Consider the following 26,969-nt stretch of genomic DNA (forward strand, 5'->3'; position numbering starts at 1 on the left):
TGAAGCGAAGAATGATGAAAATCCTCAAGATGAAGATCTAAACAAAATGTGGAAACAATCTAGAGGATTATCATTACGAAGTTGGAGGCATATCTAAAGGGGTAAACATTAGAAGAGATCTAAGAATCTTTAGAAATATCTTAGGATTGAATTTTTAAATGCGTTCCAGTTTTGCAATTTTGAAAAACTAGCCATATTTTTGTATGCTTTAAAATTCCTATCTTATATAGTTCAATGTATGTTTAAACAATGTTTTATAAGTTCTTCATCCTAAAATTATTTACTTTAAATATCCTATTGTGTATCTTTGAATGAATCTTTAAATTTGAAATATTTTTAGCTCATATGCATACATGCTTTTATTAAGGGGGAGTATTATCTTAGGGGGAGAACATCAAACACACCTTTTTAATTATGATCAAAAAGGGGGAGAAAGTGTTTAAAGCTTATTTAAGCTTATTTGCTTATTTGTGTTTATTCACTAATGCACTTTTTCTTCCATAAGTTGTGTTTTATCCAGATTATTACTAAAAGCTTTAAATCAGAAGAATTTTTTATCATCATCAAAAAGGGGGAGAATGTTAGCAAAAATCAAAGATGAAGTTTTGATGATGAACAGATTTGCACAAGTCAAGATCCATAAAGACAAATTGAAGATCTCTGTATTTTATAAAGCTTTTATAATAATCAAAGTTGATGTAATAGTGCTCAAATATGTATTAGGGTTGATTCTTGTAATTTATATTTGATTTATTTAGTTAATCGATTATTCCTGAGAATAATCAATTAACACTAGCCGTTGGGGGTTTCAGATTTGAAAAACTAGCCGTTGGGGGTTTCAGATTTGAAAAACTAGCTGTTGTACTCATTATTAATCGATTAATATTTATGTTAATCGATTAAATGCGTTGGATGGCCCGTTTTCGAAGAATGGAAGGGTATTAGGCTGAGTCTATAAAATGGCTCACTCTTTATCTCAAAAATAACTCTTCCCTTGTGAAAAAGATCTCTGAACTCTTTGAGAACTCTGTGAGATTGTTGAAGCTAAGGAAACTCTTGTCTGCAAAGTCCTGAAGTGCTACTGCGGTGATAGAGGAATAGCTTGTTCATCCTTGGTGTGTCCGAGGAAGTGCCTGGAAGAGAATCATCCTTCGTGAAGCATTCGAAGGAGGTGGTCATCCTTTGTGAAGATTCAAAGGAAGTGTAAGTTCGTCTCTTGTGGTTTCAAGAGAGGTGGTATTTCTAAACTCTTACAAATTGTTTTTCTTTGTGACTAATATTTGTAAGTGTTTTGTGTTAGTGAAAAAGGTTTATCTTGTTTGAGATAAGCGACTGGACGTAGGATCCTAGTGATCTGAACCAGGATAAAATCACCTGTGTAATTTTTCTCTTTCCCTTACTCTGTCATTTATATTTAATCATCCGCCCAGTAAGAAAAATTAAGAGAAAAATAATAAAAGGCATAATAAAAGTATATAACCAATTCACCCCCCTCTTGGTTTGTTCCACGCTAATAATTCCGTTGCAGCGATTCTAACATTTTCTATTCAGTCTAGGGAACAGTTCCAAAGAGAACTACTAGAGTTCGCCGCTCGGAACAGGGAGCAATGAAGAGTTAAAGCGCATCGAAGATAAACTCTCTAAATACAACATGAACTACCTCTTTTAAAGCTCATAATAATTCCTACGCACCTCTTTCAACAAAGAGCTCACTTGGGCTTGGGGGGCTTATGTACTATATAAAATATACCGATCGGAGTTAATGGTCATTCATGGACAATTATCAGGTATTAATAGGTCAGATTGCCTTACACTTTACAAATATACGGTATTAATAATTGATTATTGGGTTTTATTGCCTAAAAATATACTACACTAATGGTTAATCAATGGGTTTGCCTGCCACAGACCCTACAAATATACAATTAATGTCCAGGTACAGTCATCCTTTTTTATCCTAATAAAATATAGACATCTTTATGAAACATATCTGACTTGAGCGTCAGAGTGTCTTCTGCACGTCAACAACCCATTGAAGTGGATTGCGTTCTCGGAGAGGATTGAAGATCAAAAGAGAGCAGAGCAAGAAAGAACGACTGACCCTCGAACCAATTCAACCGAAACAATTCATATCCTAGCTAAAAAATATAAAAATATTAATGATTTTTAAATTTATATATATATATATATATATATATATATATATATATATATATTTAATAGGGTACGTATTCCTAAAATATTTCTAATATATAATTTAAGCAATAAAATAAGAAAAATATGAATGGTTTATTGTTTATGAAGAAAAAAAAGTGACAATCCTCAGAAAATGATGTAAAGAGGACAATAACAAATATTACAGGCAATATGAGAAATTGGCAGAAAATTTAAGAAACTAAAAAATTATCCAAGAAAAATACAAACCAACATAAGATAACTGACAGGTATAAATTGGCTTCACAAAGCTCAACTTCCTTGAACATGAAAATGTAACTTATTAACTTAACTGAAGTCTACTATTAATGAAACAATATACTTAGGCAGATTATAAAAAACAAGGTTAGAACAAACAACACTACATGCAGCAGAATAATAATGTACAGGACCATATCTGCAATAATTTTAGACTTAAAAAGCATCCTCACATTGGTTTTCAACTCTAAATTAACAATGTTATTCCTCAAATTGCCTAGTCGGCAATTCTTAGATTTAAAATAATTTCCTTAAGTAATAACTGTTTAATTGATATCTATATTTCTCTTCTTGCTAGTTTTGGCAGACAGAAGCAGCAAGCTTGAGGCAACAACTTCAGTATTTGCAAGAATGCCACAGGTAAAAATATAAATAAAGAAAAAAAGGCTTTTTCAGTCTCCATCATTTCAGGTCCCTTATGATCAACACACTTACTCTCAGAATTTCGATCAAGGCACTGCGCTTGATGAACCTGCTAATCTCTCTAGATCTTTCTCTGTTCGCTTTGCCGATCGTTCTATCGTACTTGTAACAAGAAAAAGGTAGTTGAAGACAAAGGCTAATAATAAAACTATTGAGACATTATGTCTGTAATATGTGTATCATCTTTTCTTTTTTCAGTGGTTAATTTCTTCATTGTAATTACATTATAGTTATAGGTTCTGTTTTCCTTTTATGTAATGTAGGGATACCACTGTCACTATAAGCTTCAAAAGTTTGCTTCCATTATCTCATACGACCAGAATAATCCACAGCCTTTACTTAGCTACCCAATTTGATGTTTCATTTAGCATTCCCTTGACTAGGATTGGGCACAGTTCACTTAAAAACCATAAACTATAATTTATCTCTACTGTACTTAAAAAAACTTAAACTATTTTTACTAAATTTAATTATATTGTTTAATAGTTCAATTTAAAAATACTGAACTTATTATACTCTTAACTGGGTTAACTGGAGTTTAGGTCATTCACTCTCACAATTTTCTCCCTGTCCCCTTACATTCTATTACATTCCTTTTTTCAACTCGTCCATTGAAAGTTTGTCGCTGTTGAAGGCTCGTTGCCGTCGAAGATTCGGCCGTTGAAGACTTTTCCGTACTCTGTCATCGCATCGAAGGCTCTACCACAGTTCGCCGTCGTCGAAGACTCGTCGCCGTTGAAGGCTCACCGCCATCGAAGGTTTTTCCGCTCTTTGTCGTCACCTAACTTCACCACCATTTCACTCTAAGGTACTAATGTTTTTTCATTTCTCTTTCAAAAGGGATAAATAAAATTGGAAAGCGATACACTCATGAGGGTGTATTCATCTGGATGATCCTAGTGGTGGTAACACTTTCTTCTGGATTTTGTGGGAGCTTTAATTGTTTAGAAAAAATTGATTTTATTTGCTTTTTTTGGATAAGGATAGATTCTGTGAATGAATGGTGTATTTGGTTGAGATGCATGACATACCTTTGTACAGTTAACTAGAGAAAATTAATAAAAGATGTAGTTCCTCATATATTTCGAGAATCTGGATTTGTGAATGATGAGTCGTATTCATCTGACAAGGATGAGTAATAATTTGCTGTGAGATGCAATTTGGTTCACTGTAAAGGAAGAGCAGAGTGGTATGCTACAGTTCAGTGGTAATACACAAAGAGGAAGAAAGATGGAATGGAATGAGAGTGAGTAGAAGTTATTAAATAGCCAAAGGGAGAGCAAAGTTATTTGTTTTTTGGTAAAGGGAGAGTAGCATTGACAGCATATTTTGGTCAATGGAGAGCACTATACACAACATTTTTTATTTATAGAAGAGAGGCAGTCATGACTCAGTAGTTTTTAGGCTTAGATTTGTATGGGGTTACTTGATGGTTTTTAGGCAATGGAGTGAGCTGGGTTAAGTAATTAGGCTTTGAAGGAAAAAATGGGCTTAAATTATGGGATTATATTGTGACTGCCAAGCTTTTAAATTGGTATAAAACAAGTTCAAATAAATCTTATAGGAGAAAAGTTTCTTAAAGCACTGAGATTTGAATGTGCATTTGGTTTGGATTTTGTTGAAAGTTGAATTGAATAATGAAGGTAGGAGAGTTTGTTGAGCGTTATCTCATATATAATAGAGCAGATTATAATTAGCGCAGCTCTCTGCAGAATTAAATGAAGTCAAAGGGGAGTAATGAGATGGAACAATGATAATATGAAAATGGTGTGGGCTACATAGGATATAGAGAGATGTAGTGTAACAGATTGGAAGGTATATATAGTGTTAATGTGTATGTTTTCTCATCGTGATCCCAGGAAAAGCGGATATGTATATGTGTTCATTAAGAATCTTGATGTATCAGTAGATAACAAGACACTGTATGACACTTTTGCTGCCTTTGAAACTGTGCTATCTAGTAAGGTAGCGGTTGATGAGAATGGTCAATCAAAAGGGTATGGATTTGTGCACTTTGACAATGACGAGTCTGCTCAGAATGCTATTTAAAAATTTAACGGCATGTTAATAAATGATAATAAATGTTGCAGTAGCCTAGCGAAAGGAAGAAAGGAAGTCTAATGTACAGGTGATTGTGTGCTTGTTTTTAAATTTTGTATTAATCTTGTTTTAAATTTGTATGAATCTTGTTTTAGCCTTTTATAATATATATTCTTTTACTGTATTAAGGCCCAGTTTTCTCATATGCAAATTGCACCTTTCTCTGCTAGCATTACTAGATACCATCTAGCTTATTTTGGTCCAGGAACACCTGGGTTTGTCTCACCTCAAGCAACAGGCTATGGTTTTCAACCTCATGTCTTGCCACAAAGCATGTGTGGGGTTGCTCCAAATTTCATTATGTCATACCACCTTCAGAGCAGGGTTTAGAGTGGTTTTAAATCTCAGTGATAACGGTTAGAGTGATTTGTATTGTAGAAGTGTCCAATACTTTAATAGCAGTACCAAAACATTCTATTAGTTTGAGTTATAATAGTTTATTAAACTACACTATAGTTAACTAAAAAATAGTTTACTAAACTGCACTGCACTATAACTGAACTAAAAAATAGTTCAGTTCAGTTACTTTGAATTGTTTTTTAGTTCAGTACAGTTTTTCTGAACTGGTTTATAGTTAACCATAAACTTTTATAGTTCAATGTACTATAAGGCAGTTTGCCCACTCCTACCCTTAACCATATATAACAATATCAACAAGAGAATTAATGTAAAACACTAATATGTGCCTTTGTGTGTATAAATGAAGTGTGTATACACGTTGCTATTAAGAAGACATCAATTATTGGCAAAAGAAGATGTTGCCTACCTCGGAGAGTAATTACGAAAAAAAAAGGGTAACGAACACACAACTACACTTGCAACATCACCCACATCTACCTAGGTTAGCTCCTACCTCCACGGGTCGAATCACTGCTTGACTGAAACAAAAACTGAGGAAACTAATTTCAATCGGTGAAAAATGAAGAAAAAAGAAAAACAATCGGTCAAAAGGTGAGAAGATGAAGATACAAAGAAACCCTAGCAGTTGAGGGTGAAAGATACAGGTGAGAGACTGAGAGGTAAAGGAAAGTGCTTAACGCTTGAACTGTGGCAAATGAGAACTGTGGCCAGAGCCTTCGATGATGGAGACAAGAGAAACCTTCTCATGAGGGTACAGGAATCAGAAATTTGGCAGATGAACGACAAAACGAGAGTGAATGGTTGAGTGAACGTCGGATGATGGAGAGTGAAGAAGAGATGAAGAGAGGAAGAATTGTTTAATGGTTTCTAAGAACGACGAACGAGAGTGAGGAAGAGACGGAGGGAAGAGAAATTAGGGGCGAATGTGAGATAGTGGGACTGAGAGGGAAATGGGAAAATCAGAAAGAGAAATATTATGATTGATTTCTAAAAGGAAAATGGTATGTGGACAACGAAATTTTGACAACGCCCACGTGTCTTCCATGCGAGGGGTATATGTGGGATTTTCATTTTAAAATTTTAACAAATGGGTTTGGCGGTTAAGGGTGGGCAATACGTGCGTTCAGCCCTTCCATCTTCTCTCTAGCTTTGTCCTCCATCTTCTCCCTTCCATCTTCTCTATCGCTCTCTCCTCCATCTTAACGGTCGCTCTCTCCTCCATCTTCTATGTCGCTCTCTCCTCCATCTTCTCTGTCCATCTGTCGTCCATCTTCTCTGTCGTTGTCTCCTCCATTTTGAAGCGTATTGCTTGTGGATTTCCCGTCTGGTGGAGGAGGCCGTGGAGCATAGTTATTCGTCTTTGTTGGTGTAAGTAAAAATGGTCGAGCCCTGACATTGTCTTTTACATTGTGTTTTTGGTGTTTCATTAAGCTTATTGATATGACGAGTGTGGAATGTTATCTTTTTAGGTCCGTTTCAATGGAAGGGAAAAAACCAAGTGTAAGAAAAATTTAAATTTTGTGTTTATATATTATTTGATTATCGTATCAATTGTAGTTATTAATAAATTGATCATTATTTTATTGTAGTGGCGGCTTCTTATCTCGATGGAGTCATCGATCATTGTTGAAATGAATCGTTTACTACGAAAGTGTCATGTGGAGCGGATTAGGATGACTCCATTTATTTGGTGTTTGAATATTGAAAGCCCTGTGGAGGTGAATTTAAAATTATTGAAGGTTATGGTTTGCAGGTGGGTCGGGCATGATAATAGTTTTAGAGTAAGTCAATAGTTGGTGCCGTTTTCAGTTATTGATGTGTTCATGAGCATAGGTTTAGAGATAGGTGGTTAGAGATTCCGTTTGATGAATCAGTAGTTGGATTGATTGGTGAAATGTTTAATTCAAAAATCATCAGTTTGAAGGATTTGACGGACATGTTTAATGTGATTGTGCATGATAAAAACATTGAGGTTGATGTAGTATGTAGGTTATATATATTAGTCTGTTTGGTTGTTTTTTATTTTCCTAGGAAGTCAAGGCATGTTTGTAACATGCCTTTTGCAGTGTTAAATGACTTAGACAGTTTGTGTCTATACGATTGGTGCACCGGTGTACATAAACATATTATAGAGAATTTAAATAAATGTAAGAAGAAAATTATGAGAGGAGGTATCTCGCAGTCACTCACTCTTAGTGGCAATGTGGCAGTGTTGCAGGTAACATGATTTGTAGTTTATTATTTTGATGTACTGTAGAACATTGTAGATTAGGTTTGATGAAATAATATTATGATATTGTAGGCTTGGGCTGTTGAAAGACTTTCTAGGCATGGTCATGCTTCACACAGGTTTTTCCCGCGCATAATGCGATGGTTCCCGTATAAATCAAGGACCGAAAAAATTGAACATATATTCAAGACCGGAGATGTAAGTGTTTTGATATTCGTTATTTTTTATGTAAAAATTGATTGTCTTATTTGTCAAAATTTGTTGTGTGATATTGGTGCAGTTAAATATGGAGTGGTATGTACGAAAGGAAGACCGTCATCGGCCATAAATCCGTGCAGCTTTCAACATGGATGATGGAGGGATGAGTGAAGGATCCTTGGCTGAAGGATCCAAGGTTGAGAAAGATGATGACAAAAGCTCCGATGACGGGACATGGGAAGCAGGTGCCGAGGAGAGATTGAGGAAAAACAATGAAGATATCAGAGCATTGAATGCCAAGATTGGAGTTCTTACTAGGGAGTTATTCGAAATTTGTCAAACTCCAATCTTTACTGAAGAAGATGCATGTGGCACTGATGAAGAGGTTGGTGGTGGAGTTGATGAAGCAGCTGCAGTTGGAGGTGACGAGAAGCCTGAAGTTGGGGGTGACGACGAGGCTGAAGTTGGTCGTGATTGTGGATTTGAAGAAGAAGGTGATGGTAATGCAGTTCATGACCCCCTAGGTGCATATACTGAAGTAAGAGGGGAGGATAAAACCGCACATGAAGATGAGATAGTTTCAAGAACTATTGATAACATTGTTTGTATTGAAATCGATGATGATGGTGATGAAGAAGAACGGGAGGTCGTACCATTGGTTATCCCCCCATTGCGCAGTTTTGTTGGTGATCCAAGCACCACTGTTGATGTAGACCAATTGTACAGAGCAGTTAGCGTCAGAGAGATGACCGTATACAGGTATATGCTGTGAATTGTAGTTGTGGTTGACGAATCTCTATTGTTTGTGATTGACTAATATTTTTATGTTTAGGGTTGTAAGCGAGATAATTGGGCAAACCTTGAGCACGACTTCATTTTACACTTTGGCCCCAATGAAATACGTTGATAACATGGTTAGTATTGTGACATTTGTTTGTGTTTCATGTTGTAGTTTACGTTAGTAATGTGATAATTTTTTATTGTGTAGGTGGTGTTATTTGCTTGTACGATGTTTATGTACTTTGAGAAAAGAATGTGCGGTGTTGTTAAGAGGATTCATTTTAGTCCGTTATACTCGGTAAGTAAAATTTCATATGGTATGATATATTTGATTGAAGAAATGAATTTTGATTGATTTTTGATTGATGATTTTGAAATTGTCCACAACACCATATTCTTACTGATTATAGGAAACGTCCACAGAATCGTCATGTTTGGACGCTTCATAACTATAACAGTTATCTGCGTTGCGATAAGTTTGGACTTGGAGACTTTGCCACAGCTGACTTTGTGAGTAACCTTTAATTTCCAATTTTTGTCCACTTTTGGTTGTAAACGTTTAACTGATATTTTTTATATTGTTTGTAGTTGTTTATGCCGTTTGTCCACGAAGATCATTGGTGGTGTTATTCAGTGAAATTGAGTTCATTAGAGATTTTTGTGATTGACTCATTGGGTAAGGGGATCAGAGACCGGAAAAGGATAGACACAGCTGTTGTAAGATTCCACATATTTCACATCTTTCATTGTTGATGACCATGTGATTATGAGATAACCCTGTATTGTTTAACAATTTTTTTTTATTTGTTATGCTAGGCTGAAAATATGGCCTGTTTTTTCTACATCTTGATGAATAGACCGGAAGGTAGTATTGGTCCTTTGAGTGTTAAACAAGCAAATATCCCATCCCAACCAAACTTGTAAGTTTCTTGAATTGTACTGCTGGATTATATTGTGTTGTGATGAATACACGAGCAATAATAATTTGATGTGGTGGGTATATTATTTCAAACATGATTGTGGAGTCATAATGTTGAAAGCAATGGAAATTTGGGATGGAGACGACAAATACAACGGAAAAAGCATGCCTCAATATACAATTGTAAGTTGGAACTTTGTGTTTGTTAAAATTATTCAATGTGTTTGTTTGTAATGGGGAAAATGTTGGTTTCAGGAGGAGCTGCTTGGGATCAGAAAAAAATACGTATGTGATTGGATCCTGGACAACGAGAACATAAGACGAATTGAAGCCCTAGAGCTATATGGGATTGTTTAGGATTGCTAAGAAATGAACAAATTTGACTTGTAACACAACATGTTTAAATATGTACATAATGTATAAGTTGACAATGTAGACTTTGTGTTTGTAATAAGATTATTGGTTGTTTTTTCAATTTAATTGTTTTGACTTTGTGTTTGATATAATGAAAAAATGATTTATTGAAAGATTAACGCACCATTATAATAATTATTTCAAAACTAGAGGAGCATTTTTTTTAGTTAAATTAAGGGTAATTAATGCGAGGAAGTTGATGAAGTTCTGAGTTGGTGATGCGCTGTGACCCCAAGGAGTGTGTAGTGACCCCTCATGGGTAGGGGGACCAAGGTGTGCAAGGGATGAGTGGGAGTATTGAAAAAAGCCTGTGGTAATCGTTTACCATGGCCTGGTAAACGATTACCCGAGAGAATTTCAGGATTTGTACAGAAAGTTTAACTGAGGTAGTCAGTCACGGTCACAGGGGTGACCATTGTCAAAACCAGTGGGTTTGAGTGACTTCTGCACTTGTGTGTGGAAGGTCGTGGTGTTTCAAGGGTGGGACATGGTGTTTGGTGATGGGGTGTGACCCCAAGGAGTGTGGAGTGACCCCTCATGGGTGGGGGGAGCAAGGTGTTCAAGGGATGAGTGGGAGGGTAGAAAAAAGCTTGTGGTAATCATTTACCATGGCCTGGTAAACGATTACCCGAGAGAATTTATGGATTTGTACAGAAAGTTTAACTGAGGTAGTCAGTCAGGGTCACAGGGGTGACCATTGTGAAAACCAGTGGGTTTGAGTGACTTCTGCACTTGTGTGTGGAAGGTCCTGGTGTTTAAAGGGTGGGACATGGTGTTTGGTGATGGGGTGTGACCCCAAGGAGTGTGGAGTGACCCCTCATGGGTGGGGGGAGCAAGGTGTTCAAGGGATGAGTGGGAGGGAAGAAAAAAGCCTGTGGTAATCGTTTACCATGGCCTGGTAAACGATTACCCGAGAGAATTTCCGGATTTGTACAGAAAGTTTAACTGAGGTAGTCAGTCAGGGTCACAGGGGTGACCATTGTGAAAACCAATGGGTTTGAGTGACTTCTGCACTTGTGTGTGGAACGTCCTGGTGTTTCAAAGGGTGGGAGATGGTGTTTGGTGATGCGCTGTGACCCCAAGGAGTGTGGAGTGACCCCTCATCAGTTGGAGGAGCAAGTTGTGCAAGGGATCACTGAGAGTGTTGAAAAAAGGCTGTGGTAATCGTTTACGGACTCTTGGTAAACGATTACCCGAGAGAAAATGAGGTTTTGTACAGAAAGTGCAACTGAGGTAGTCAGTAAGGGTGACAGGGGTGACCATTGAAAAAAAAAGTGACTTTTAGGCACTTTTGCACTTGTCTTAGCCTGCTCCTGGTGTTTCAGTGGGGGAGCAAGTTGTGCAAGGGAGACTGTTGAAAAAAGGCTGTGGTAATCGTTTACAACTTCCTGGTAAACGATTGCCCGAGAGAAAATAAGGTTTTATACAGAAAGTCCAACTGAGGTAGTCAGTTAGGTTCATAGGGGTGACCATTGTCAAAAAAAGTGACTTTTAGGCACTTTTGCACTTGTCTTAGGCTGCTCCTGGTGTTTCAGTGGTGGGAGATGGTGGTTGGTGATGTGATGATGTCCCAAGGAGTGTGGAGTGACCCCTCATGAGTGGGGGGAGCAAGTTGTGCAAGGGATGACTGAGAGTGTTCAAAAAAGGTTGTGGTAATCGTTTACAGACTCTTGGTAAACGATTACCCGATAGAAAATGAGGTTTTGTACAGAAAGTCCAACTGAGGTAGTCAGTCAGGACGACAGGGGTGACCATTGTAAAAAAAAGTGACTTTTAGGAACTTTTGCACTTGTCTTAGGCTAGACTTGGTGTTTCAGTGGTGGGAGATGGTGGTTGGTGATGTGATGTGAGGCCAAGGAGTGTGGAGACCCCTCATGAGTGGGGGCAACAAGTTGTGCAAGGGATGACTGATAGTGTTGAAAAAAGGCTGTGGTAATCGTTTACGACTGCTTGGTAAACGATTACCCGAGAGAAAATGAGGTTTTGTACAGAAAGTCCAACTAAGGTAGTCAGTCAGGGTGAAAGGGGTGACCATTGTCAAAAAAGTGACTTTTAGGCACTTTTGCACTTGTCTTAGGCTGCTCCTGGTGTTTCAGTGGTGGGAGAGGGTGGTTGGTGATGTGATGTGAGGCCAAGGAGTGTGGAGTGACCCCTCATCAGTGGGGAGAGCAACTTGTGCAAAGGATGACTGAGAGTGTTGAAAAGAGGCTATGGTAATCGTTTACGGACTGCCTGGTAAACGATTACCCGAGAAAAAAATGAGGTTTTGTACAAAAAGTCCAACTGAGGTAGTCAATGAGGGTGACAGGGGTGACCATTGTAAAAAAAAGTGACTTTTAGGCACTTTTGCACTTGTCTTAGGCTGCTCCTGGTGTTTCAGTGGTGGGAGATGGTGGTTGGTGATTTGATGATGTCCCAAGGAGTGTGGAGTGACCCCTCATGAGTTGGGGGAGCAAGTTGTGCAAGGGATGACTGAGAGTGTTGAAAAAAGGCTATGGTAATCGTTTACGGACTCCTGGTAAACGATTACCCGAGAGAAGAGGAGGTTTTGTATAGAAAGTCCAACTGAGGTAGTCTGTGAGGGTTACAGGGGTGACCATTGTCAAAAAAAGTGGCTTTTAGGCACTTTTACACTTGTCTTAGGGTGCTCCTGGTGTTTCAGTGGTGGGAGAGGGTGGTTAGTGATGTGATGATGTCCCAAGGAGTGTGGAGTGACCCCTCATCAGTTGGGGGAACAACTTGTGCAAGGGATGACTGAGAGTGTTGAAAAAAGGCTGTGGTAATCGTTTACAGACTCTTGGTAAACGATTACCCGAGAGAAAATGAGGTTTTGTACAGAAAGTCCAACTGAGGTAGTCAGTCAGGTCTTGCTAGGTAAGGTATTGACAAAGGAATTTAATTAGGCACAGATGCAGTGCTACGGGGTTGATGTTGGTATTACAGTTGTGGTAGAGGGTGGGAATTGATAACAAAGTATGCGAACAATTAACTTCAAAACATTTCTATGACATAAACAAATTCATTATAAGACAACATTAATAGAGATTCAGGTACACAACATACACAACAATAATACATTGTACGTTTGAAATATTACAGTTATCCATTAAATACTTATAATGCTGTTAATATAAAATTACAGTTATCCAAAACCCACTATTGGTTGTCTGCTTGTTTGGACGTTGATGGTTGGTCAGATGGTTGGTCAGATGGACGTACAAATTTGCGGAGGATGTCATCCACATTGAGTTTCTTCTCTGCCCACATAGGAAGTCGAATGACAGGTTTTGGGGTCTCCTTAACAAGGTCAATTGTTGGAGGACAAACTTCAGCTGGAAAAACCTTGACTATAGAGCGATGCGTAATATTGAGGTAGTAGTTTTGCCTAAATGTAGTGAAGGGGTGGACCTAAATGTACAAACCAAATTTGTAAGAAGAAGAACACTGAAATACCAACAAAATAATTATGGTAGTTAAGTACAAATTTGATGGGTTACAAGATTGAGTAGCATAACGGAACCAACTCCGATATTGTCTGCAATTTCAGGATCTTCAAGAACTTTCTTGTGCAAGGAAGCCTTCATCGTGGCAGTTGGGTCCTTCACAAGTTGGTATAATAAGTTAGTAATGTACCATAACATCTTGTGTTGTTCAATAAAGGAAATATTACCTTAAGGATCAATTGCATATCTCCCAACCCATTTGGCTTGCACTCTTTGTATATGCAAACAACAAATGGAAGGACCTCAACTGATTTTGCCTCTTGGAGGGAGTTCACGTTCTTGAATTTTCCATCCTTTACGAGACCTATGATAAAAATATATGAAAAGAAATTACAACTAGTAAACATAATAATGTTGTTGGAAGCGTGTATGAGATTCACTGTACCGTGGTGTTCAATAAACATCTGTGCCCATTTCCAAGCATTGGAGTTGAAATCTCGTTCATAGGTTGCGTCAGCAACATCACGAGCAAATTCTTGTGTTGATTTGGGTTGTTCTGTTCCCGTTCTATTCAGGAAAGCTGCTTGGATGTTACTTGCAGGACCAGGAATAAGTGTTGCCGAAGCATCGCATTTTTTCAAAAACGATTCAAGGACATCATCATCATAAACAAGGTCTTCCCATGCATCCATGAAATTTCTTGTCCAAATTAAAATTCGACGTTAACGACGAAACATCAATAGGATGATTACATAAGTAACTCACAACTCAAAGAATGGTAAATGGGTTACAGATATTGTCACCTGATTGAAGCGTACACAATGGGTTTCTCCCCAAAATTTAAATAGAAGTACGTGGACATACACATTACATGAAATCAATATAACAAAAAAAAAACATAATATTATATTTATTTCCATAAAGTTAACTTGTTAAAATGAAGTTACATTAATTATGGGGATATATCTGATTTGATGGGAAATCTTTAAAAGTGAAAAGCATTGATTGTGGGTTAGGAGAGAGAAACTTTATGCTGACAACATTCAATGCATGCTTTGTCAGCGCAAGCAAATACGTGCTTGAGAAGGCAAAAATATTACCTTTGGCGGGACTACAGACCTGCCTCAACATCCAACGTTAACATTTACTTCCATTAACCAACCACTTCCAGACAACTTACCTGGGTCTTCATTAAAGAGAAGGACGACAACCATGTTCGGAGGTTTGGTGAGAAGCACATAAGGTTCATTTATGGTGGACGTAAATGTAGAAGATGAGGTTGGTTAGGACCATTTGACATTCATTAAAGGGCACACTATATTCCACCAGGGTACGTTTTAATTAACTTCTTCGAAATGATTTTATTTTCATTATTTTTTTAGTTGCCAGTGGTCATTGTGGTAAGTGTGATGAGTCAATATCATTTGCTTTATCTCTAAAGGTGGGTCTAATGTCAACGCACACAATTGATGCGGATGAAGTGAATGAGTATAATGATAATGTTGATGACCGTAATGAAAGTTTATTGGAGATGGACCCAACAGTGCATATGTGTTTTGAATCAATGATTGAAGCTAAAATTTTTTACACAAACTACGCCATTAGACGTGGGTTTGCCGTGCGGACTAGAACTTCTAAAAAAGATAAAGACAACAACGTCTACTACTTGAGAATAGTTTGTTCAAGGGAGGGCAAATATGTGTCTTCCGTCAAACCAGTCGTCAAAACAATTCCAAGTCAAATTAACCAATGTCCTGCTGGGATAACCATTGCAAAGAAGGAGGACAAGTGGTTTATAAGGACCGTTGTTCTGGACCACAACCATGATCTTTGCCCAAATAACTCCAAACTATTTGCAGCCAATAGAAAGTTAAGCATGCAAGCAAAACACATGTTGGAGGTCAACCACGATGCTGGAGTTAGGTTAAATAAGAGTTTCCTTAGCATTGTGAACGTTGCCGGGGGCTATGAAAACATGGACTTCGTCGAGCGGGACGCTCGAAACTACATTGGCCAACACAGAAGATCTTTATGTAAGGATGGTGATGGTCAGACACTCCTACGACACTTTTCTTCAATGAAAGATAGTGTGTTTTGGGCTGATGCAAGAAGTCGTGCTGCATGTGAAGAATTTGGTGATGTTGTTTCCTTTGACACCACTTACTTAACAAATAAGTACGACATGCCATTTGCGCCTTTTGTTGGAGTTAACCATCATGGACACTCCATTTTACTTGGTTGTGGATTGTTGTCTTCGGAAGACACTGTCTCATTTGTATGGTTGTTCCAATGTTGGCTAAGATGCATGCGTAATAAGAGTCCTCAAGGTATTATTACTGACCAATGCAGGGCAATGACCAACGCTATTGAACAAGTGTTTCCTGATACGAGGCACAGGTGGTGTTTATGGCACATCCTTAAGAAGTTGCCTGAAAAATTGCACGGGTATAGAAATAATCCCGTTATCAAAACCGAACTACATGCGCTTATATATGATTGTGTTTGTCCAAGAGAATTTGAAAATGGTTGGAAGGAACTACTTACCAAACATGGATTGGAGCAAAATGAATGGCTATATAATTTGTACGAAGAGAGACATAAATGGGTTTCGTGTTACTTGAAAAAATATTTTTGGGCAGGCATGTCTACAACTCAGAGAAGTGAGGGAATGAATGCTTTTTTTGATGGATTTATCAATTCTACAACCACACTTCAACAATTTGTGGTCCAATACGACAATGCGGTTAAGGTAAAGGCCCAGAAGGAAATAGAAGCGGACTTCTCCTCCATGAACACCACTATTGCATGTGGCTCTCAGTCACCGATTGAGAGACAATTTCAAGTGGAATACACACATGCAAAGTTTGAGGAGGTCCAAACTGAATTCCCTTCAAGGATGAATTGTTTCATCAAAGACACCTTAAAGGAGGACTTATGGAACACTTACACTATAAAAGAGGAACGAATGTGGGAGGGTAATCGTGTACCAGGTAAATTTTACAAAGTTCAATTTGATCCCCTGACACAGACAACCACTTGCTCTTGCCAACTCTTTGAGTTTAGAGGAATTATATGTCGCCATTCCCTGTTGGTATTTGGTCAAGAAGTTGTTTACAGTGTTCCCTCACAATACATTTTGCGGCGCTGGAGCAAAAATATTCGAAGAAGACACACACTAATAACAACATCGTATAGTAATTCCACAAATGAACCACGCATGGAAAGATACAAACTGTTGTGCAAACGTTTTTATGAAATTGCTGAAGTTGCATGTGAGTCTGAGGAAGCTAGTACTGCATTGGAAAAAGAACTTAATTGTTTTGGTAAAAAATTTGGGTTCAGTTCTTCCATGACAAATAAAATCATCAGTGATGCAGCTGTTAAGAGAAAAGGACGTCCACGCACAAACAGGTTGAAGTCCACTATTGAGAAAATAACCAAAAGAAGAAAGTCAACTTCATTCACAAAGACTTCAACACCACCCACCGAACAATGCGGGAGTCATTAATTATGTTGAAAATATTCATTAAATACTTTATTCTGTATCAATTTTGTTGTACTTAGTACTTGTGTTGTTGCAAGGCGAAAGAGCATTTAATGTTGTTGAACGTGATGACTGATGGACAAATTTGTAAGCACCAAAATATGATGTCACAAACTTGTTTCACAATCGGCAAGTATGACCGAATCGTTTCAAGTAATAAACTTGGTAAGACCAAGTATCGTTCTCCCAAAGGACTCACGGCCTAGTTTAGTTATGTGATTTGTTGATTAGCTAAAACTTAAGAACACAATAATTGAAGTTTAATATGCAAAGACGAAAATTAAATATGTATGCATGAATTGATCAATGGCAAAGACAAAAGATAAACACTTTCAATGGAATATATGAATGAATATGTTGTTGGGGGTCAATTTCATCTCATCCACTCTCATATATCTTAGGAATTCAACATTCAAATCATCATTGTTAATGCCACTCTCTAATGTACCATTCTAGATGGCTTCTCCCTAATCAAATAGTTCATACAATTCCTAGCATTCCTAATGATTAGTTCATGAGTGCAGGAGCTTAAAGGCAACCAATATAATATTGTCAGTATAATATTGGGAGAAATTCCCCGGATCTAGATTTCCCCGTACGTGTCCGTATCAACAAAACCAATAATCATGCATTAGAATGAGTTAAACAATGCAAGCATTGAGCAAAGAGGAAAAACCCTAACTAATGATGAAAGAAAGCATATGTCTTAATTCAAAGATGTACTCAACAAATCCATATATGAGAGCTTCAAGAGATTACTTTGATTCCCCAACAAACATACAAGGTTTAGTTCACCATATTCATGGTGAACCTAGATGAATTACAATGAAAGTATGAAAGAATAAACCCAATAAAGGTGAAGAGGTAGCCTGAGCATCCAAGATCCTCCTTCAAAGGGGTGAAAGAGAGAGTGTTTGCCTCGTTTCTGCCAAAGATACCTAACTATAGGACGTGCAAGCCCTTATATACTAATCTAGAGTTACAAAAGATTACAAAAGTCCAAGCCCAAAAAGTGCCGCTCAGCGGTATTTACCGCTCAGCGGTGATTGCGCGTCTTCTTTCTTCCCCTCAGCGGCCATTTTGCCCCTCAGCGGTTCCAACGTCACCTCTTGAGTGCCGCTCAGCGGTAGTTTGCCGCTGAGCGGTGCCTTCGACTTCTCCTTTTTGCACTCTTTCTTGTCTTTTCTAATGTCCTCTCTCTTATTCTTCACTTCTTTCACCAAATTCACCTCAAAACCTGCACAAAAACACTTAAATCAAGCATAAACCTGTCCAGCTCTCTTATTTCTGAAAATATAAACAAAAGGCATGATTTCAAGCTAGTTTCTAAGTCTAAAGGTTGCTTTTAGTATCAACTTTAAGCATGAAAATAACAGTTTTTCAACTGTTATCACAACCCCAAACTTAGAACTTTGCTTGTCCTCAAGCAAATAAAATGTAACTCCATCTCCAACCAATTCATATGATGGTTTACTCATTCAAAATCCTCTTTTCAAGATAAGTAATAACTTCACTCAAACTTAAGACCAAGAGTTCAATCAAGATGTGCACATGCTTTAGTGTTCACAAAGTCATTTAAGTTCCAACAAATGCTATTTTTCATGAATGATCAATCAATTAAGCATGGATGTTCATGTGCTTATGGAATATTTCCTCACTAGGTAAAGTGTTTCACTCAACACACAAGTGTATAAGAGGTAAAGTGTTTCACTCATTCACTCCACTATCACAATCACATGAATCAACTTTGCCTTTCATTTAACCACAATCAAATACATTCACAAGCATGCATCATCACAAGGACTTTTCAATGGCTTATAATGTGGCTGGGCTAACAAGAAAATTGGTTTTTCTGGATCACAAAATCCTTGAGTTAAGAGAATCATAACAACACAATCTTCTTATTCATTCCCAACTTTCTTTTGCCTTTGCTTTTGCATTTGCATTGAGCTTTGCTTCTTTTTCTTTTCTTTTCTTTGCATATTCTTACTTTTTAGCTGTTAGCTCAATGCTTTTTCCTTTTTCATGTTTCCCCAATAACCCCAAACTTGAACATTTAACAATACCACACAAGATCTTCTACTTAACTCAAGGTAAAGATTTTCAATCAAGGGTGTTCAGTGTATATTTAAGGCTAAGGGTTCAAAGGATAGAACACAACGTATTCTTTTTTAAAAGGCTAACTTTATGAATTTGGCCAATAAAAATGGTTTCAAAAACACGGCCTTTGATCATATGATGCAAAACAAGCAATTGATTCAATCATAGAAAACCTGGGCAAAGTCATTCATGCTTTCAAAGTAATAGCATTCAACAATAACACTCTGGAGCTCAAAACCTCACATATAAGCTCATTCACATTTGACATGCACATCCTGCTTAATTTCACAATCACAATCATGATATTACACATTTGTTCACAAAGCTTGTGAATCACCTATATAAGCATTTTAATGTGCACATCATCTCAACATCAATTAATCATAAGCATCATTCAGCATTACTTATCACACAATCACAGTTAATAGCAAACCATCACAAGAAACCAGGTTTCAAATAGAGTACATCAAACCCTAATCTAAAAACAAAAACAAATAAGTTCAGAAAACTTAAACCACAAAAGCATAATCATATGATAGCATTCATCAGTAAATGCTATCTCAGCTCCTCATCAGTCTGAGCTGTCCTCTGTATCTTCCTCTTCTTCCTCATCATCATCATCATCAAACGCATCCTCCTCCTCAGCTTCATCTTCATCCATGTCTCGGGCTGAAGCTTCAGCTGCTTCAGCTCCTCCATGCCATGGTTCTTCTGGCCAAGCTACCACATTATGGAATTCATCCATAGTCCACCTGTGTGCTGGAGGGGTATCATACATCCCCACTATCATCTCAGCCGTGGCCACCTGCCCTCTATGGATGGACTGCAACTGAGCACCTATAAGAGACATATACATGTCCCTCATCTGGAATGGTTCTGCCTCATGAGTATCAGCAGAAGTCCTGCTCTGTGCTGGCCTTCTCTCTCTACGAGCCTGGCGTGGTGGCATTGGCTGGGCTGCCTCCTCACCTCCACAGTATTGTCTGTAATAGGCCTCATCTATAGCTTTTCTTGGCCTCTCAAATGGTGGAACAGAAGTGTCCACCCCAGCTAGCTTGCAAAGGTGAGTGATCAAAGAAGGATGTCCCAGTGGTGCTTTGTTGTTTGAAGTGTTAGCACACACACTAATCTCCTCAGCTATCACCTGCCCAATATTAACATTCAAGTTTCTGATAGCACAGTAGATGAAGAGTGCCCTGCTGAGAGTAATATCTGACACATGTGAACATGGCTGAATGTTGGCATGAGAAAATGCCATCCAATACTTTGCAAGAGGAGTCAAATTTGTCCTCCTAATATTAACCACTGAGCCAGATCTATTCCTTTGGAAGTGTCCTCCAGGTATGCACAATACTCTCTCAACATCCTCAAAGTCAGCACCTTCCTCCATGCTAAGAGCAAACTGGCATTGCTCACCAGCCCACACAGTATCCAGAAAGTTATTGATGGAGTCAGGATCATACCTGATAGCATGGCCTCTAACATAGCCCAAATAATTCTCAGCTGGATAATCACCAATCTTCTTTGCATTGGTGTAGAATTCCTTCACCACAGCTATGTTGGCAGGTGCTGGATAAGTGGCTAGCTTTCCCCAATCATTCCCTAACACTTGCTCTCCAAATTGAGGAGCAAAGTTAGGTATCATTCCAACCTTTCTCTCCATTAGAAGTCTCCTGTCCTGAACCACCCTAAAGTGCTTCTCATGTTTCCTAGAGAGGAACCTGCCATTATGGGGCTGCTCTGGTTCCTTTTCCTTTCTCTTGGTTGCCATGGTTTTCAATCTCTTTCCTGAAGAGGATGCCATTCCTGCATTCAAACATAAATCCAAAACCACAGAACATGATGTTAATCATTGGTAAACACAAAACAAAACTCCTTTTGAAGCTAAACCACCGCTGAGGGCCAAAATTTCCCCTCAACGCCACCAGTGCCACATTCAAACACGCAACAAACCAGAAAAAGCAAATCTGGCAGAGTGCCGCTCAGCGGTAATTTACCCCTCAGCGGTAACTCTGCAGATTTTTGAAAAATCAGTTTCAAAGCTTCCCTAACTCCACCCAAATGCAATTTTCAGTTTTCCAGTTCATAATCATGCAGTTTAATCGGTTCAAACATCAAATATATCATCAAATCATGCATAGAAATCAAAACCCCTAAATATTCATGCTTTGACAATCACATTCAAATTCAAGAACCCTAGAATGAACAAAATGCATTTTACTTACTTGGGTGGAGATACTAGATGCAATGAGAATGCCTTCAAACTAGAATGCTCTCTTCCAACCCCAAACTTTGATGGCACACTAGTGAAAAAGTGAATAGAAGAGAGATTTTCTTAAGAGGGAAGAGTGAAAAGATGTGGAAAACCTAGGAAAAGGTGTGTGGAAGTGTTTGTGCAGAGAGAAGTCTGGAAATAAACCCTAAAACGCAGCTTGGGGTATAAAAATACCCTAATGGGCTCGGGTCCCGCTAAGGGGAACTAAAGCCCAGTCTGCGAGAGTACCACTCAGCGGTAAAATACCGCTCAGCGGCACTTTCGTGATGTGCTCCTCTCCTTCTTTTCTTGACCTACGTGCCTTCCCTACATGTCCCTCATAGGTTCCCTGCAATTCAATGTTAAAAATGCTTATACAAACCCTAACTAAAATAAACAAACAAAAACAATCAATCAACTGGGTTGCCTCCCAGGTAGCGCTTGTTTAACGTCACGAGCCTGACCCAAATTCCACCAACACCCATCAGTAGGTGTTTCCAACTTACCAGCACCCATCAGTAGGTGCAAAATTTTCTCACCAACACCCATCAGTAGGTGTTACAAACCTAACATCCTTCAGTAGATGCTGGATCCAACAAAAATATTTACAAAACTAATGTTCACAAATTAAAAATTACAAAACCAAATCAAAAGTTTTTAAATTCACTGGGTTGCCTCCCAGCAAGCGCTCTTTTAATGTCATTAGCTTGACCCAGTAAAGCTCAAGTTCCTTCTTCTTTTTCTTCTTCTTCCTACTGAACTTCTTCAGAAATTTGATCAAACCAGGAACCTGTTGCAGTGTCTCAATCATAGGAACTTTAATCTCCAATTTCTTGAAGATTTCCATGAAGCACTTAAATTTCTTTTCCTTCCTATGATTCTTCTTTAGATGAGGATGTGATTTTTCATGTGATTTCTTCTTCTTTCCTCTCATCTTCTTTTTCTTCCTTTTTCTCTCCCTAAATTTTCTCTTTTTCTCTTCTTTTATTTTTTTCTTCCTTTCTCTTTTTCTCCTCAACTTCTTTATCTTCACACAAATTTTCTTTCTCTCTTCTCTCTCAACCAATTCTTTTTCTTTTTCTTCATCTTTATCTTTCTCACTCAACTCTTCTTTCTCTTTTCTCTCTACCCTTTCCTCATCTCCCTCTAATTTTTCCTCATCAAGAATCTTGTCACTTTCAGTGATAATGACTTGCCCTTCCTCCTTAAGGTTAACATCAGTATTAACATCATCATTTAATATCTGACTAATGTGACGAAGTTGCATCTCCATTCTTTTACATGATTCTTCAATGCTTTTCTGAGTAGAGTCGGAATTTTTCAAAAATCGTTGAAGGGTGTCCTCCAACCTATCCAAACTTCCTGATAGAAAGGGTTGTTGCTGCCATTGTTGTTGTGGTTGGTTCTCAAATTGTCCAGCAGCTTGCCAAAATTGGCTTTGATCCATGCTTGAGTGAGGTTCCCACCATTGGTTGAGATTACTTTGGTAGAATTGAGTGCCCCTATAGTTAAACTCTTGACCAAATTGCATTCTGCAGACATTAGGCACAAAACCCTAAAAACAATTGTTAGCACAAAAAGATAGAGAAAAAAACTAAAGATTTAAAAGATATAAGAAGATAAAAGATTTAGAAGATAGAATCAAATAAAATAGAATAAAACCTAATCTAAAAAATAAAATCTAATCTAAAAGATAAAATAAAATAAAATCTAACCTAACCTAAAAGATAGAATAAGAATAAAATAAAATCTAACATAAAAAGATAAAAAAAATAAAATCTAATAAAATAAAATAAAATCTAATCTAAAAAGATAAAATAAAATAAAATCAAATAAAAACCGAAAAATAAAAAACAAAAAATAAAAAACAGAAAACAGAAAAATAAAATAAAATCAAATAAAATACAAACTGAAAAATATAAACAGAAAAATAAAATAAAATAATAAAAAAAATTCGAAATTTAAAAAAAAATAAAAAAAATAAGTCAAAGATAATCAATAATCACACAAATTAACCAGTTAAACCATGAATCCCCGGCAACGACGCCAAAAACTTGATGGACAAATTTGTAAGCACCAAAATATGATGTCACAAACTTGTTTCACAATCGGCAAGTATGACCGAATCGTTTCAAGTAATAAACTTGGTAAGACCAAGTATCGTTCTCCCAAAGGACTCACGGCCTAGTTTAGTTATGTGATTTGTTGATTAGCTAAAACTTAAGAACACAATAATTGAAGTTTAATATGCAAAGACGAAAATTAAATATGTATGCATGAATTGATCAATGGCAAAGACAAAAGATAAACACTTTCAATGGAATATATGAATGAATATGTTGTTGGGGGTCAATTTCATCTCATCCACTCTCATATATCTTAGGAATTCAACATTCAAATCATCATTGTTAATGCCACTCTCTAATGTACCATTCTAGATGGCTTCTCCCTAATCAAATAGTTCATACAATTCCTAGCATTCCTAATGATTAGTTCATGAGTGCAGGAGCTTAAAGGCAACCAATATAATATTGTCAGTATAATATTGGGAGAAATTCCCCGGATCTAGATTTCCCCGTACGTGTCCGTATCAACAAAACCAATAATCATGCATTAGAATGAGTTAAACAATGCAAGCATTGAGCAAAGAGGAAAAACCCTAACTAATGATGAAAGAAAGCATATGTCTTAATTCAAAGATGTACTCAACAAATCCATATATGAGAGCTTCAAGAGATTACTTTGATTCCCCAACAAACATACAAGGTTTAGTTCACCATATTCATGGTGAACCTAGATGAATTACAATGAAAGTATGAAAGAATAAACCCAATAAAGGTGAAGAGGTAGCCTGAGCATCCAAGATCCTCCTTCAAAGGGGTGAAAGAGAGAGTGTTTGCCTCGTTTCTGCCAAAGATACCTAACTATAGGACGTGCAAGCCCTTATATACTAATCTAGAGTTACAAAAGATTACAAAAGTCCAAGCCCAAAAAGTGCCGCTCAGCGGTATTTACCGCTCAGCGGTGATTGCGCGTCTTCTTTCTTCCCCTCAGCGGCCATTTTGCCCCTCAGCGGTTCCAACGTCACCTCTTGAGTGCCGCTCAGCGGTAGTTTGCCGCTGAGCGGTGCCTTCGACTTCTCCTTTTTGCACTCTTTCTTGTCTTTTCTAATGTCCTCTCTCTTATTCTTCACTTCTTTCACCAAATTCACCTCAAAACCTGCACAAAAACACTTAAATCAAGCATAAACCTGTCCAGCTCTCTTATTTATGAAAATATAAACAAAAGGCATGATTTCAAGCTAGTTTCTAAGTCTAAAGGTTGCTTTTAGTATCAACTTTAAGCATGAAAATAACAGTTTTTCAACTGTTATCAATGACCGTGTACAATTTCAAGCCGACACTATCCAACTATCACAAGATATCGAAATGGGTCATTTTGGATTTTTGTCGTTGTTGTCAGCTGTACATAACAATTTCGATAACAACATCAGTTGATATATACAACTTCTTAGCTGTTTTTTTGTCAATTTATTCTGTTTTTGTAAGTGACAATGGTCATCCATGAAATCCCATTGATGAATGTTTGCAATGCATATGCGTACACCATAATTTGCTATTGTAATCGATTATGAGGATGTCGTAATCGATTACTGTGTTCAGTTCATTAAAAAAACTACCCACTGCATCAGTACGTATACAACGTCTATAAATTGCAATCCTGTACATAACCGCCCAAACACGTCCTTCCTAAAAAAACGTTTGCAAAAGCTCACTTCTCTCAGTGCAAAACCCTAAACGAAATTAAATGGGTGATCGTGGAACGAAGAAACAAAAGGCAACTTCTTCCGTTGGTGGACGTCGACGCCGCCGGAGTCCAACCCCGTCACCATCGTCATCCCCTCCAACGCCTAACAATGATCTCTTGTCCTCGGATGAGCAACAGGAGAAATATGCCCAACATTTTGTCAATCGTGAAATATTGGAAAGTAAGTATCTAGAGTACGGTTACTTTGAAGGAAAAAATTTTCGATTCTGTGACATATTGGACGAAGCTGGGCTGACTGAATTTGTGTGTTTAAGAAGACATTACCACCCACAATTAGTGAGAGTGTTCTACAGCAACATGTCAATATCGGATACTGGGGTTATTCGAAGCGAGGTAAAAGGTGTAAAAATTAGGGTGAGCCCTAATCTTTTTCAACAACTCACTAATCTCCCATCTGATGGTGTTTGTTATGAAGGAAAACTTGTAGATGAGTGGAAAGAACAATACGATTCTCTGACTGCAAGGCAACTAGTGTGTAGAGATGATGCAGTCATACAATCTAGAATACTAGCGGGGCAAATGAAGGTTCAACCAAGGATACTTCATTATGTTCTCACTAGAGTATTAATTCCTCGTGCAACCAATATTGGTCAGGCATCCGAAGAGGATATTATGCTGCTATGGGCATTTTTCAATTCCATTCACATTAACTAGGGACATCTTATTAGATCTAAGATGAAAAGAGCATTAAGGGAGAACGCAAAGTTGCCATATCCACATTTGATAACCATCTTCATGGAACACTTTGAAGTGCCTACTGACAGTGATCCCATTTCAGAACTGAAGTTCAAGCAAAAAATTGGTTGTGAAGTTGTAGCATCATTTGGTTATGTGCAAAATGATGAAGGAGAATGGGTTCCCAAAGGCAACGCCCCCCACCCCCCTTACAAGAAGGTCAACATGAACAAGGAGAAGATGATGAACAAGGCAGTTCATCTACAACACTAAATAATGTCATCAACCGTATAGAACAACTTCAAACCTTTGTTGGTACAAGATTTGATGCCTTTGAAACTCGATTTGATGCCCTTGAAACACGATTTGGAAACATGGACATGGTCATCACTACAAGGTTTGATGCGTTGCAATCGCGCGTTGGGAACATTGAAGAACAACTTTAACACTTGCAAAGTGCTTCTGAAAACAATCCTCAGACTTAGAATTGGTTGTTTAGGCTTTATTTTCTGCATTATAAAGAACTATGTACCACAGTTCCTACTTTGATAATTTCAAGTCTTTAATTTAATGAAGTTCTTTACTGTCAAACTGGTTCCTCAATTCTCGACATTTATTATGCAATGTTCAATTTATGATACACTTAATAGCATTCCAGTTGTGAGTAAAACACCAATACCACTAACCAAATATTACCTCCCCATCCAATTACAGGTGGACTTCTGCCTAAAAGTCACTTTTTTTGACAACGGTCACCCCTGTCACCCTGACTGACTACCTCAGTTGGACTTTCTGTACAAAACCTCATTTTCTCTCGAGTAATCGTTTACCAGGCAGTCGTAAACGATTACCACAGCCTTTTTTCAACACTTTCAGTCATCCCTTGCACAACTTGCTGCCCCCACTCATGAGGGGTCTCCACACTCCTTGGCCTCACATCACATCACCAACCACCATCTCCCACCACTGAAACACCAAGACCAGCCTAAGACAAGTGCAAAAGTTCCTAAAAGTCACTTTTTTTGACAATGGTCACCCCTGTAACCCTGACTGACTACCTCAGTTGGACTTTCTGTACAAAACCTCATTTTCTCTCGGGTAATCGTTTACCAGGAGTCCGTAAACGATTACCACAGCCTTTTTTCAACACTCTCAATCATCCCTTGCACAACTTGCTCATCCAACTGATGAGGGGTCACTCCACACTCCTTGGCCTAAAAGTCACTTTT

General features: G+C 37.8%; 2 protein-coding genes across 2 annotated transcripts; both read left to right on the plus strand.

Annotated features, from left to right (window-relative positions):
• The first annotated feature begins 7,931 nt into the window (after window positions 1–7,931).
• LOC148191207 (uncharacterized) lies at window positions 7,932–9,839 on the plus strand. The gene is made up of 7 exons (XM_088101331.1): window positions 7,932–8,542; window positions 8,616–8,697; window positions 8,951–9,073; window positions 9,152–9,280; window positions 9,380–9,483; window positions 9,575–9,665; window positions 9,738–9,839. The coding sequence occupies exons 1-7, from the start codon at window positions 7,932–7,934 to the stop codon at window positions 9,837–9,839; spliced, it is 1,242 nt and encodes a 413-aa protein (XP_087957457.1).
• A 4,950-nt stretch (window positions 9,840–14,789) lies between these two features.
• On the plus strand, window positions 14,790–16,847 carry LOC148191208 (protein FAR1-RELATED SEQUENCE 5-like). Its single transcript, XM_088101332.1, has one exon. The coding sequence runs from the start codon at window positions 14,790–14,792 to the stop codon at window positions 16,845–16,847; it is 2,058 nt and encodes a 685-aa protein (XP_087957458.1).
• Window positions 16,848–26,969: the final 10,122 nt, after the last annotated feature.

This window comes from Vigna umbellata, chromosome 11, assembly GCF_029865625.1.
Source record: "Vigna umbellata cultivar VRB3 chromosome 11, Vumbellata_1.0, whole genome shotgun sequence".
Lineage (NCBI taxonomy): Eukaryota > Viridiplantae > Streptophyta > Magnoliopsida > Fabales > Fabaceae > Vigna > Vigna umbellata.

Coding starts and splice junctions, on each gene's coding strand:
- LOC148191208 (XM_088101332.1), top strand. CDS start 14,790: ATGTCAACGCACACAATTGATGCGGATGAAGTGAATGAGTATAATGAT.
- LOC148191207 (XM_088101331.1), top strand. CDS start 7,932: ATGGATGATGGAGGGATGAGTGAAGGATCCTTGGCTGAAGGATCCAAG. Junction 8,698..8,950: donor TGAAATACGTTGATAACATG/GTTAGTATTGTG, acceptor AATTGTCCACAA/CACCATATTCTTACTGATTA. Junction 9,281..9,379: donor AAAGGATAGACACAGCTGTT/GTAAGATTCCAC, acceptor TTGTTATGCTAG/GCTGAAAATATGGCCTGTTT.